Genomic DNA, 15,280 nt, shown 5'->3' with positions numbered 1-15,280 from the left:
TTCTGGATATTAGCCCTTTGTCAGATGAGTAGATTGCAAAAATTTTCTCCCATTCTGTAGGTTGCCTGTTCACTCTGATGGTAGTTTCTTTTGCTGTGCAGAAGCTCTTTAGTTTAATTACATCCCATTTGTCAATGTTGGCTTTTGTTGCCATTGCTTTTGGTGTTTTAGACATGAAGTCCTTGCCCATGCCTGTGTCCTGAATGGTATTAACTAGGTTTTCTTCTAGGGTTTTTATGATTTTAGGTCTAACATTTAAGTCTCTAATCTATCTTGAATTAATTTTCATGTAAGGAGTAAGGAAAGGATCCAGTTTCAGCTTTCTGCTTATGGCTAGCCAATTTTCCCAGCACCATTTATTAAATAGGGAATCCTTTCTCCATTTCTTGTTTTTGTCAGGTTTGTCAAAGATCAGATGACTGTGGATGTGTGGTATTATTTCTGAGGGCTCTGTTCTGTTCCATTGGTCTATATCTCTGTTTTAGTACCAGTACCATGCTGTTTTGGTTACTGTAGCCTTGTAGTATAGTTTGAAATCAGGTAGCGTGATGCCTCCAGCTTTGTTCTTTTGGGTTAGGATTGTCTTGGCAATCCTTTTTTTTCTTTATCATGTTGACTTCATATCAACATTTAAGTATTGTTAACTTTATGTAATAGTATTTGGGTTGGGTACTGATGTGTTTCTGGTTGTACAAAAGATAGTTGTATTATGTTAGGTATAATTATGACCTTATTATTATCTTTATTTGAAGATTATGATCTCAGGAGATGTGTATGGGTTCAAGTTGACAAGGGGTGGACTTGTTATGGGTGATAATGAGTGTCACCTTGATTAGATTGAAGGATACAAAGTATTGATCCTGGGTGTGTCTGTGAGGGTGTTGCCAAAGGAGTTTAACATTTGAGTCAGTGGGCTGGAAAGGGTAGACCCACCCTTAATCTGGGTGGGCACTATCAAATCAGCTGCCAGTGCAGCTAGAATATAAAACAGGCAGAAAACCATAAAAAGATTAGACTGGCCTAGCCTCCCAGCCTGCATCTTTCTCCCATGATGGATGCTTTCTGCCATTGAACATCAGACTCCACGTTCTTCAGTTTTGGGACTTTGGTTGACTCTTCTTGCTCCTCAGTTTGCAGATGGCCTCTTGTGGGACCTTGTGATTATGTGAGTTAACACTTAATAAACTCCCCTTTATATATTAAGATTATATATTAAGATTAAGTCAAGATACATCCTATTAGTTCTGTCCTTCTAGAGAACACTGACTAACACATTTAGCTTAAAAGAGAATAACTGTCATAGAAGGATAAAGGGGAGATCAAGCCCTCTTGATACTTTGAGTCTTTGTTTTTACTTTTATGTTAATTTCTTACAATTTTTTCAAGTGAACAATCTTCCCACATCTTTCCCTTCATTCCTCTTCCTCTCTCCATTTCTTCCATCCTTGTTACATTAGTAATTGATTAATGCAGGTTTGTGTTAACTTTCTAAAGTTAAGTGATTCTTTAGGGCATATAGGAAATAATATCAATAATAATTACCATGTAATTATTGAGGCTATTTTGGCAAAGTCAGTTATGGTAATCACAGGATCAGCTCTAAGCTAGGTGACATCTATACAATATTATACTAAAATTTGGTAAGTTCTAAAAGTGATCCTGCTGTGTCCTAACTAGTTTTACTAGTTGACAGTTCATTCAAATAGTGATTCAGTCAACTCACAGTATTATTTGGAATTTCCCTTTCAAAATTCCAGCATCTCTTAGAGGGAAAAATGAATCAAATAGTTTTCAATATTTAACACTTAAAGTTATTGATGAGACCAGTTTCTAACAAAGTAATTGGCACAGCCCAGATACTAGATGGAATGGGATGTAGATTAAGTGAAGATTGGAAAATAGAAATTGCCTGGCTCATAGTGGATGCATAGAGGGTGCCTACATATATGGGTCACTGCAAAAAAGCATCCATTGAAGCCAGGAGCCATTATGAGAGAGAAGGAAGGAAAGCAACTTGGAAACTGGAAGTTTCTGAAGATCAGCTTCTTCACTTTGTGCTAAGTCCAACCGGAGCCATTTCAAATGTTTTAACAAGCTGTGTGCTACACAGATGATCACAGATTGCTGGAACATTTTCCTTCCACATCTTAAATGTCATTATTAAAGGTGAACTTTAGTGAATAGAAATAGAAATAGAAATAGAAAATGATGGTTGGACCACCTATGAGGCCTTAAGTGTTACTGGAAATGCATTATCATATCAGTAGTTTAAACTGCTCAGTCTAAGGCCAATAGTCACTTGGCAAGATTTATAAAAGGAAGATAATTAGGAAAAGTTAGTATTGGTTATCATTATGGACAGACACAAAATGTAGTATCTAAGAAGGAAAGATTATTAATAAGGAGATGGAGAGATGCAGCTTGACCTAATGAGCAAATGAAATGACTGGAGAACATTTTTTCAGAGATCTGAATATCACTATTTGATCTCTTATCGTGAGCAATTCATGAGAGTGAAGGCCAGGTTACAGTTAATTAACTTAACGTGATTTTTGTTTGACTCTACAAATTGTTTGACCCTGAGAAATAAACTATATTGTTTATATGCTTAGGTTGGCTATACGAATTTTATAAACCATAAAAGAAAAGATTCATCTTCTTTCAAATAATATAATTTGGGAGAATTAAGGACTAATAGTTTTCTATAGGGAGTAGTGGATACTACTTGAGGGTGGGGATTATGTCTGTCTTTTTTATCATTGTGTTCCCAGTGGCTGGTATACTGGCTGGCATATATTAGGTGTCCAATAAATATCTACTAAATTCAGTAATACTTGAATGAATAGTGATGTCTGTGATGAGTTACGACATTGTTCAATCTTTCAACCTGTCTCTTTTTGATAATATTGTGTATTCTTTCATGTCTTCAATATTCATATTATAAAACTAGAAGGCATTTTTTCCATTTTAAAATATAAAACTATATTATATATTAAAAATTGTTTTTCAGAATATTCTCTTGGGCTGTGATGTGTGTCATAAAGGACTCATTACCCTCCTCCTCTAGGACCCCTGCCCAATTCGAGAATCACTGTGTTATTAACGCTAAATTGATCATAGTTACATAACTAATCACATTTAGTGGCTTAAGAAAAGAATAATCATTTAATTTATTCATGAATCTGCAATTTGCACAGGGCTATGAGGGTATGACTTATTTCAGCTTCATGTAGTATCAGCTAGGATGGCTTCAATGGTCCTGAAAACTCTACTTAGTTGACTCAGCCACATGGCTGGTAGGCTGATGTTCTCAAGCTGTATCCTGCACATACAATCACAGACTGATGGAACGTTTTGTTTTATTTCTTAAGTAACATTCTTAAATATTATGAATATAAAAAGAAAAAAAGGAGTGGTTGAACCACTTACGTAACCTTAAGTGTTAACCAGAAATGTATACTAATATTAATATTGTAAATTGTTCAGCTACGGCCGGTGCTTAGCTGGGAGTTCATCCAAGGCTATTGGCTAGGGGTCTTTATTCCTGTCTATGTGGGCCTCTCCAGAAAAATGCTCGGGCTTCCTCACAGCATGAAAACTAGATTCCAAGAGCAGATGTTTCAATAGTGAGGAATTACAAGTTTCTAGTTTTGTAAGGCCTCTAGGACTAGACATTGGCACAAAATCATGGTCACAATATTCCAGTGGTCTAACAGTCATAGGGTATGCCTACATTCAAGGGATCAGAATATAGACTTTGCCTCTCAATGGAAGAGTTCTCAAAGAATTTGTGACCCCTTCCATTGGGAGGCAAGGTCTATATTCCATCTTTTTTTTGAGACGGAGTCTCGCTCTGTTGCCCAGGCTGGAGTGCAGTGGCCGGATCTCAACTCACTGCAAGCTCCACCTCCCGGGTTCACGGCATTCTCCTGCCTCAGCCTCCTGAGTAGCTGGGACTACAGGCGCCCACCACCTCACCCGGCTAGTTTTTGTATTTTTTTAGTAGAGACGGGGTTTCACCGTGTTAGCCAGGATGGTCTCGATCTCCTGACCTCGTGATCCGCCCGTCTCGGCCTCCCAATATATTCCATCTTTTATGTGTCATAATTATCTTCAAAATAATCCCTTTGTGAGTAAGAAAAATATAAGACTTTTTATATAAGGCATTTGCTGGTTTGTATGCCAGATTTACTAAGACCTTAAGTATGATTAGCTTGCACAATTAGCAGTTATCTTAAGTCTATAAGTCTGCAGGAGAGGATATAAAAAGACCCTTATGAAATTGTCACAAATTAACCTAATTATTACTATTAATAGTAAAGTACATGGATTGACTATATGATATCTCCATTCAAAAGGTAAAATAATGTAAGGGGTCTCTACAAAACTGGCCAGACCATGGGAATTCATGTTCAATGAATGACAATGGGACTTCTAATTTATTTTCACCTTAATATGGTTAGGACATGAATAACCTTAGCCTTTAAATGTTTCATTCCCCTACCTGCCTTAACAGTGTATATTCCTTCTATATGTTTGTAACACTGGTAGTGAGATTTTGATATGAAAATAAAATGTTTCTGAAAACTGTTTCTTAGTTTTTGGTGTGTGAATTTATTGGAAAAAAATATTTGAACACTTGCCATGTTCTAGGAACTGGTCTATATTGGGAAAATACCACAGTGAGCCAAAAGGACCAGGCCCACACCTGCCCTCTTGGAAGGGAAAAGATGGATAAGAAAGAAAGAAAGAGAGAGAGAGAGAGAGAGGGAGAGAAAGAAAGAAAGTAAGTTAAAGTAGTGATAAAATAAAGAATGATAAAACATAGTAAGGAGGTAGATTGTGATAGTGGGGGAAGAGGCTCTTTAGACAGCATGGTCAGGGAAGGCCTCAGTGATGAGTAAGGGTTTTTTTTTTTTTTTTTTTTTTTGAGATGGAGTCTCACTCTGTCACTCAGGCTGGAGTGCAGTGGTGCGATCTCAGCTCACTGCAACCTCCACCTCCTGGGTTCAAGCGATTCTCCTGCTTCAGCCTCCTAAGTAGCTGGGATATCAGGCACATGCTACCATGCCTGGCTAATTTTTGTATTTTTAGTAGAGACGGGGTTTTACCATGTTGGTGAGGCTGGTATCGAACTCCCAACCTTGTGATCCTCCTGCCTTGGCCTCCCAAAGTGCTGGGATTACAGGCATGAGCCACTGCACCCAGCCAATGAGTCAGGTTTTGATCAGAGACCTGAATGAGGAGAGGAAACAAACCAAGTGAGGATCATGGAGAAGAGTGTTCAAGGAACAGCTAGTAAAGGGGCCCTGAAGAATTAATTAGTTTAGGTTGTTTGATTAGCATCAAGAAGATGTATACTGAAGCAGAGGGAATAAAGAAAAGACTGACAGGAGTGATGGTCAGTGGAAGAGGCAGTGCTGTGATTATATGTGGCCAAGATCATATATATGTATATGATTACTCTTTTTGTTTGGGAAATGATTTTTGTGGTGATGATGATGGATAGCATTTTGTGGATACTTAGTCCCTACTAGACTCTTTTTTAATACTGTTTTATATGCATTATCTCATTTAACACAATCCTTTGGTGAAGATTCCAGTGTAATTTTAAAGTTCTAAGTGAGGACATAGAGGCCAATGGAGGTTTAGTAATGGGTCCAAAGACACACACTCTTAGAGACTGCAAGCATGCTGGTAGAGACAGTGAGAAGTGATTGAACTGGAGCTATATGTTGAAGGTAGAGCGAACAGGAATTGTTGATAGATAAGATATAGGAGATGAATCAAAGAATGGATTGAAGAATAACTTTGAGGTTTTTGATCTGAGCAACCAGGTATGGCTTTGCTGTTTGCAGAGGTGAAAAGTGCATTTGGCTGTTGGAGAGAGGGTGCTGTAGACTGAGTTCCTTTTCGGATGTGTTAGATCTAAATAATGATGAGACATCCAAGAAGATAGGAGTGTCTGTAATATGGGAGGGAGGTATTATTTTGAGAGTTGACAGTTTAGAGGGAGCTTCTACTGAGATCAGTTTCCCTTATTATTGTGTGTCATGCTCCAAGGCCTCTGTCATTAAAGATATGCCTATTTGTTCTGGAACACAGGTGCAGTGGGCAGCACTATTCCTGCTTGCTGGAGTATCATACATGCTGTCACACTATCTCTTTTGAAATGTATTCCATACTCAAGATTGAAGATATTCATAAGGAAGAAGTGATTTCTCTTTTAAAAAATATATGTAAATGACATGGATCTATATATGTGATAAAATTTTATAAAACTATACACTGAAGAAACAAGTGCATATGAAAAGAAGAAAACTGGCAAAAAAAAAAATCTCTCTAGTTTGGTTAATTGTACTGTGCCATTCTTAGTTTCCTGGTTTTGCTATATTACTATAATTGTGTCATCCTTGTGAGAAGCTGCATGTGGGTGATGCAAGCTTTCTGCACTATTTCTGCAACTTCTTTTGAGTCTAAAATTGTTTCAAAATAAAATTACAAAAATGTAAACGTATAATTGCATCTCTTACTTTAAATTATTATCTTGTTTAGTCTTATCCAATGCAGGGACACTACATTCACATGAAAATGAGAGGCAGTGAGGGGTAAAGAGCAGTTGGTGAATGGGTACAAAAATACAAGTAAGATCCAGTGTTCAGCAGCACAATAGGGCAACTGTGGGCATAATAATTGATTGTAAATTGCATAAGACCTAGAAGAGTGGAATTGGAATGTTCCTGACACAAAGAAATGATAACCAATTACCCTGATTTGATCATTATACATTATATGCTTATATCAAGCTATCATTATACCTCATAAATATGTATAATTATTATGTGTTCATAAAATAATGAAAATGAAAATGAACCAAAAGTGGATATTTTATAATATGCCAAACTTAATGGAATGTTGATAATTCTTCACTTCTTAGTGCTGCAAACTTTTAATACATTAGCAGATTCTTCATATTTTATCTTAAACTTTCTATATGAGCAGAATATATTTTGTGTATACATTTAATGTACCCTAAAAGATGAAATGCGTAGTCATTTGTTAAACTAAAAGGCAGTAATAAGACATTTGGCAAATGTAGCATATCTCAAGCATCTTAGAGAGCCAAACAAGTTAAACATGTTAAAATAATAGGTAGTTCTGTGACATTTATTGACAGTTTATGATAGCTGAGCACTACTAAAATCATAATTGCAGTATTATTTCATTAACCCCTAAAATACTCATTATTTTAAAATGTAAATTTTCTTATTTCTCTTTTCTGAAAATGTAAAATTCCATATTTGCTAGATGATTCTGCTGTCATTAATTTGTTAACCTTATTTCTGTTTGTTTTTCTTAAAAACAACAATGGTGGAATAGAGATGTTAAGTCCGTGATTTACCTTTAGTTTCTTTTCTGTTTTTTTTTTTTTTTTTTTTAGGAAAGAACTCTATATCTTTTAATAAACCTATAGATTCTTTTATTAGAATCAATGATCCATGGATACTATATCGACAATCCTAGTAAACTCTTCCTCTTCATTTCAACATGGAAAATTGACACATTAAAGATAAACACACTTATTTCAAAGTATGAAAATAAATATATGCACACAAGACATTTTTGAAAGACTGACAAAAGGATGAGTTTTTGTTTTTAAATACAAATATTCAAAGGTATAAAGACTTAGTTGGAAAATGTCAACACTCTATTCCTCCTACTCAGGTCTAACAAAATATCATCTGTCTTAAAAAATTGTCCTGCACTGGCATCAAATAATAGCAGAAAACTGATGAAATTTTATAAAATAATAGCTTTCAGTTGTGAAATTATAATTTGTTACACTCAGAGGAGAACAGCTCTTCTTGAAAAGAAAAACAAATAATTTTCTAAAAGCAGTATATTAAAGATCTTGAGTTGCTTCACTAGCTTGATTTTATACCACTTCCATCAAATGGGATTTGGCTGATGAAACTGCAAAGTGAAACAGCCTATATTTTGTTTAAAGTCATTTTTCAAATGCTTGGAGGATGTAGGATGAAAATTATCATTGCCTGTGAGTCTACTTATTTGTGAAATGCTTATGGAATGCCTGTGTACTGAACATTAAGGTGAATAAAGTACTGCCCCCTTTTCAAAAAAGCTTCCAGTTAACAAGGGAGTGAAACCAGAGGGGCAGGGCAGGTTGCAGGTAGTGTGCTATTGAAGATCGGAAGTTTGTTCAGTTTAGGCTGAACTCTACTCTAAATAAGCTTTTGTAGGATCCTGTCAGCATTAATAGCCTGACTACATCTGGAGAAAGAAGAGTTGGTGAATTATGGATTGAGGAGGGAGCAGTCGGGGCTTTGAAATACCCTATGCCACCCGTAGTCCCCCATAGATGAATGACAGTAGTCAGTGGGCTAACTTTACATTTAATTAAAATGATGGAATAAAAAAAATCACTGGAATAATTATATGAATTTAATAACTGGAATTTCTCAGCATTGCCAAAGTTTTATTTCAGCTAAAAACTCCAAATCTCTTTATCTTCACAACCTTCTAAACATGAAGCACATTAATTTCTCTCCACTCCCTAAATTTCTGATGTTCTGTCAAAAATATTTATAACCAGGGAAGTATTCCAAAAGCTGGAAGGAGCAGGTAATGAGAAAGAGCATATGTTTCTAAACTAGATCATCAATCTCTGAAAAATTTAAATTGATTAGGCTTCATTCAGGAGGACAAAGTGGAGGATAACTTTAATCTACTAACAAATAGGATTTCTTAGGCAAAATTATAACTTTGGATCATCTGATTCTTCAGAAAATATTGTGATGACTCATGTTTTGTCATATTGACTAGAGTCGTGCATGCTCATAAAGTCATGTTTCTCCTACTGAAGGTAATGTTTTCTGAGGGAATACCAGGTGTCAGGCAATCTTCTCAGAGTTCAACATGCATTCACCCCTACAAGTTTATAAGGATGTCTCTGTCAAATTATTCATTGATTAGCAAATATTCATATTTTTTTCAGGTGAGATATTTGTTTTATTTTTATCATTTCTTCCCTTTCAGCTCTTCTTTATGCAACTATTTTTGGAAATGTTACAACAATTTTCCAGCAAATGTATGCCAACACCAACCGATACCATGAGATGCTGAACAATGTACGGGACTTCCTAAAACTCTATCAGGTCCCAAAAGGCCTTAGTGAGCGAGTCATGGATTATATTGTTTCAACATGGTCCATGTCAAAAGGCATTGACACAGAAAAGGTATGGGTTATTATTATTATTATTTAGTTTCTATTTTAGTAGGATCTTCAGATGCATTAAGCTTTTCCACTCACGTATTGCTTGTATAATTGCTTCATAACTGTTATTCTGTATTTGTAAGTGACATATCAATCAATCTTATTTACTGAGTGCTTAGAGGGTGCAAAGCACCGAACCGTTAATCATCCATTAGTACCAGTCATCACATTCAATTTAGAAAATTCAGTTCCTGAAAATACCTCATTATTCCATTTCCCTAAAACACTCATTATCTGTCACAGTAATTTGTTGCATTCCTCTAAAACTCAGAGTGCTGCCATTTTTCCTGCTAGAATTTATTCTTGATTTCCCCTTTGCCTTTTTTGCTCATTTAAACATTCGAAAGAGACTTCCTGGCTATAAATTAAAAATGTATGTGCCTTCTATGCTGTCCTCCACTTAAATTTCTCCCATCTCATATGTTTTATAAAGAACTTATAATTCTTTATTTTCCAGTTTGCCTTACACACATCTATAAAATAGATGCCTTCCTCTCCAATCATCTGATATCTCTAATCTCTTCCTTGCCTTTTCATGGAGCTGATTTTAATTTTTCTCATCTATCTCATATTTGGGGCAAAGAAGAACTCAAGATCCTCCTTGAAATAAATAAAAACAAATTTTAAAAAATCCTCACTTCCTACACCCAGCGGATTCACATCAAATACAGAAGATGAAAAATAAAGCTTGCACAGAGTTTTAGAGGAAACCAGTCTTGAGCTATTTTACTTTATAGGCATCAGTGGAGACTATTCTTTTAGGTACTGATTTTGACACATGATAATTAGATGACATAATACCTTCCTGGCCATTTCCCACAATTTTTTTTTGTTCTTTTAACCTCGTGAGGTTGACTTATGGTTTTCTTTAAGACTCACTCAAAAAGCATCTTTCACTGTCAAAGGGAAAAAGCAAATGAGAAAAGTAGATGTTTAGTTAGGAGAATTTCATGAAGCAACATGTAAGTTTTTTTTAAGCCAGGGCAGGTGTTGTTAGGAATAGATGGTTGAGTGGAGGTGTGGGGAATGGATGAGGAACATAGGAGTTGAGGGAAAGAAGCCTTCAGAGGGAGTGCAGGTGAGATATTAGGGGGCAGCTATGTGGAGGAATTGTGAAAGGGGGTGAGATTTACTCCTCTTTCGATATTTTACAAGATGTAGTATAAATTTTCCAGTTAAATGGCCCCTTAAAAGTGGTATGCATGAACACAGAAGGAAGAAAGCAAACTGCATTTCTATGGAATTTGATTAATGTATATCTGAGCCAATATATGGCTAGTAGAGAGAGTATCCAGAGAAGAAACAGAATCTTCCTTGGGTGAAGGTGAGGGTAACAGAATTTAAGTCATCAAAATCAGGGTGTCCGTTGAAGTCCACATTAAATGAAACAGATCAAGAGACAACCACCAGCCTCGTCAATCACTATCTCAGCAAGAAACTTTCCCTTCCAGAAAATGCAATAGAGCCATATAGTAACTAATAAAAAAATCAGTAAATGATAGAATAATGTCCTTTTACATATTCGAAAAGTGTCTGAGCCAGGGCCTCTGGCACAAATCTAGTACATGGCAGAGTTTTGAGTCCTTGCTGTCTGTGTTCCTGAATACTGAGTTATTCATGAATGGAGCTGACCAGATTGTCTTCAAGCCTTCCCTTGAGGACATGCTTAACTGTCTGATTCATGATGGAGTTAGGGTCTATTGCACTGGCATGCAATGTCTCTCAAAGTGCACATGCCATGTGGCAGGGAAAAATTTCTAGGTACCTACCATGTACTGCCTTAAATATTTTTTTTTTTGTTTACTTGCTCATTTGCAGTTACAGAAAGGTACTTCCGATTAGCAAAGTATCCAAGGAAAATGGAGTAATAGAACAAATATGGGGGGACTAATACTAAAAGTGAAATAAAAATTTAATTTCAATGAAAAGATTTTTTAAGGGGATATTTTAAGATATCAAAATTGGTTAGCATTTGGAAAAGAAAAAATCATGGATGTGGCTTTTAACTGAGTGAGGAATCCTTAAAGTTGTTTTTGACGAATAGGAGAAGCATATTTAAATAATTGTGACAAATATAAAAGTTTCCTTGTTCATGTATGAAACATACTCTATGCCTGTATTGATTTATCCCAGTCTATTAAGAAAATCCCCACCCAGATGCATAAGTTCTAGGTTAACAGCACTGAAGGAAAGAGAAGGAAGGAAAGACATCTGCCAAATTCTGGGCTTAGAAAGGGGTGTAGGGATTTCTAGTACTGCATCATCGAAGAGACTGAATTTAAAAATGATCCTTAGATTACACACCATATGCTATACTAAACAAGAGGAAAACAAAAACTGACATTCAGCTCTCTGGTTTTGTAAAGAACCTGACAACTAAAGCAGAAGACTCCTATGCCTGTTAGGCATTCAGCTATTTAACAAATAAGTTATATATATATATATATAATATAGATTATATATAAATATATAACATAAATTATATATAAAATAGTATATGTATAAATATTTAATTTTAAAATACAATAATAAAGATATAATACAATAATACAATACAATAATAAAGACTTGAAGCATAGACAAAAGAATTAGTAACCAAAGAAAAGAGAGGGAATAGGTATCTCAGAACTAGACTCCACTAGGGAGAAGAGCTGAACATAAGTTAAAGAATGAATTGTAAAGATGGAATTGACATATTACTTAATATCATTATAAAATGAACTAAAAATCTAAGAAAATATTTATAAGGGTCTTCACTCATGACCTAACATAAATATCAGAAGAACTGAGAATTAAATGCAAAAAACAAGAAACTATAAACTATTAGAAGAAAATATGTGAATATATTTATCTTTGCACATATTAAAGTAATGGAATATATAACAAGGTAACTGACAAATAGATTTTGCTAAAAAGTGTAAAATCTTTCACACTTTCTAGAAAACTATGAAAATGAAAATGACATGAAGCATTTGCAACAAATTTTGCAAGTGAAATGTTAATTACCTTAATATGTAAAGTGATTTATAAATTAATAAGAAGAGTTAGAATACTAGGAGAGAAAAATGATCTGAGGACATAGGTAATTTATGGAAGACAGAATGCAAATTACTAATAAACATAAAAAAGGCTTATCTTCACTTGGAACAAAGAGTTAAAAAACAACAAACAAAAAGACATAGGAACATTTTTAATATGGCAAATGGACAAAGATGATGCCCAGTCTTAGCAAAGGCTGGTGACTGGCATTATTGTATAATTCTGGGAGGTGTGTAAATTGTAGCGGGCCCACCTGTCTTTTTTTTTTTTTTTGTTTTTTTTTTTTTTTTTTTTTTTTTCTTTTTTTTTTTTTTTTTTTTTTTCTTTTGAGCCGGAGCTTTCCTCTGCGCCCAGGCTGGAGTGCGTGGCCGGCTTCTCAGCTCACTGCAAGCTCCGCCTCCCGGGTTCACGGACAAGGCCATTCTCCCTCCTGTTCTCGAGCCCTCGCCGACAGTAGCGGGACACCTGACCACGGCGCCCGCCTCGTCGCCCGCTAAGTGTTTGTTGTTATTTGTTGAGTGAGAGCGGGCGCGTTTCCACGTCATTAAGCCAGGATGGTCTCGATCCTCCTGACTCGTGATCGCCCGTCTCGGCCTCCAAAAGTGCTGGGTTTACAGAGGCTTGAGCGCACCAGCGCCCGGGTCCGGTAAGCACACTTCTTGAAACGGAATTTGATTAAGATAATATTTAAAATTTGGTGGTATTTTAGAGCTCAGTCCTTGTGCCTCGTCCCTTTTCTGTCTGTATTTCATCCTTTCATGATATCCTGCAGTCTCATGACTTTAAACCAATACCACTCAATGTTCATACTTACCTTGGACTCGATTCCCTGAACTATAGACTCTCCCCTCCAACTGCCTACTCATGTCCAGTGAAGTTGTCCAAAACCAAACTTCCAATCATCTCCTAAAAACCTGTTTTACAGACATTCTTTCCCAGTGAAATTAATGGAAACACTACCTTTCAGTTGCTTAAGACAAAATCTCCCACATTTAAACCTCCGCTGAATCCTTTTGGCTCTACCTCCAATTCTCACCACCTCCGTTGCTATCACCTGGTCCACGTCATCATCATGTCTTCCCTGGATTTTTCTAGTACCAACTAACTGGCCTGTGCTTCCACCTTTGTCCCTTGTATAGTCTGTTCTCAAAAGAGCAGCGAGTGAGCACATATGGCTTTTGTAACAAAACTTTCTATGTATGTGTGTGTGTATCTACCTATCTATGTTTCTATCAATCATCAATTATCTATTTATCTATGCCATAGGCTTTTGATTATGAGTCAAATTGACTAAACCTGTTAAAATATAAGTGTAGGAAAAATAAAATGAAAGGTTGATGACAATAATAATATAAATTCCATAATTGCAGTCACCATCTTAGAATTATGTATGTACTTTTGGATGTAGCTTTAATAAACAGTATCTGAATTTTAACAATTATCCAGTATTTAATGTTAGAGATCTCTAGTAGACTTCCTGTTCCTCCATAAGGCAAATACATTTTATTACTATATGTTTCTTATTTTATATTTTATTGATAAATTTTTTTCAAATATTTTAAATAGAGGTTATCAAATGTAACTATGAATATGTACTTTAAAAGGAAATATAATATATGAAGCCAAATGTCTTTGTTTTAATTCTTCCCTTCTCTGGTTAGTTTTAAAATAGCTGTATATTTTTTCAATTGCTTGTACAAAGAAATTTAATGATTCGTTGAAGCTAATTAGAGAAAAAACCTTCACCCCAATGACTAAGATTTCCTTCTATCATTTCCACATATTTAGTTTTATAGATTTCTGAATTCAGCTTTAATCCACAAGCAAATTAATCACTGTGACTTAATTCTGTCTTAACATGCCTTATGTGAATAATGCTTTCTCGAATATAATTGTGGCATTAAAATCTGTACTGACGTGGAGATTGCAGCATTTCTGTCATGAAAGTTTGCTTTAGGCAATATATTTTTAATATAGAACAGTGCCTAGTTCAATTTTATTTAGTTGAAAATACGTTATTGACTGCTCATTAGTACAGTTGTTTTAGATTCTTTTTAAATTTAATAGCCAAATCCATCCTCTGGGCTTTGCTACTTGCTAATATTCTGCGTACATGAAGGAAAAAGAAATGGGTGGAATAAGTGAGGATTTAAAAGGGGAAGAGGAGATTATGGGGAAAAATAGAAAGGATGATGGTTAAAGCTCAAAAAATTCGACCCTGCAGTTTGAAATGACTTCACTGGGAAATAATTCAAATGAAGTAAATGGCTGGGGAAATATAAAAATATATTTTTTTATATTTTTATATAAGACTTGTAAAACATAGTGTAGACCACATATCTCCCATTATACTGGATTTGTTTTCAGCTTGTTCCGTAGAATGAGGTCTAAAACCTTACCTTTTGTCTTTTCCAATATCTTACTTTTTTATCTAACACGTAGCTTGAAAATATCAGAAAAGCTCTTTGGTCTTCATTTTGTTTCATGTGTTTTATAATAAACATAAGGTATCAGTAGGAAGATGCTATTATATGAAATGTCCCAGCAGAATTACACAAAAAAATCATGTAGGAGTATGCCTTTAGAATTTAAGTAAATTGAAATTTTGAACATTTTAAAATTTTTTATCTTTTAACCAAATCTATCAGAAAAGCACTTTGCTTTCAAATACAGTAGGCAATAATTTTTTTTTCTACAAGTTAAAGCAATTTCCTTTTGACAGTTTAATTTTGTATGTTTTTTTAATTGGGGAAATGATGTTTAAATATTTCATTGTATTACTAGATATGAAAAATGGATTATATTTTCATACATGTCATCATTTTCTTAGTTCGATATTAAAATACTCCAAGAGGTTCCCATGATGATATGTATCATAGTTGAAGCCAAGAGCAAAGGCACTAGTCTTGTAAGAAAACTCCACCGATAAATGTTCTGTATTTAAAA

General features: G+C 35.1%; 1 protein-coding gene across 1 annotated transcript in view; it reads left to right on the top strand.

Moving 5' to 3' along the window:
- Positions 1-9,257, top strand: part of LOC108544292 (potassium voltage-gated channel subfamily H member 5) — a gene marked incomplete at its 3' end in the record, with an annotated part of 202,468 nt that extends 193,211 nt beyond the window's left edge. Inside the window, exon 8 of the mRNA XM_017895350.1 lies at positions 9,058-9,257. Within this exon, the coding sequence (XP_017750839.1) occupies positions 9,058-9,257 (200 nt within the window). The remainder of the gene's footprint in view (positions 1-9,057) is intronic.
- Positions 9,258-15,280: the final 6,023 nt, after the last annotated feature.

This window comes from Rhinopithecus bieti, unplaced genomic scaffold (genome assembly GCF_001698545.2).
Source record: "Rhinopithecus bieti isolate Rb0 unplaced genomic scaffold, ASM169854v2 scaffold_26226, whole genome shotgun sequence".
In the NCBI taxonomy this organism is placed as follows: domain Eukaryota; kingdom Metazoa; phylum Chordata; class Mammalia; order Primates; family Cercopithecidae; genus Rhinopithecus; species Rhinopithecus bieti.
This window is presented reverse-complemented; position numbering and strand designations above follow the sequence as displayed.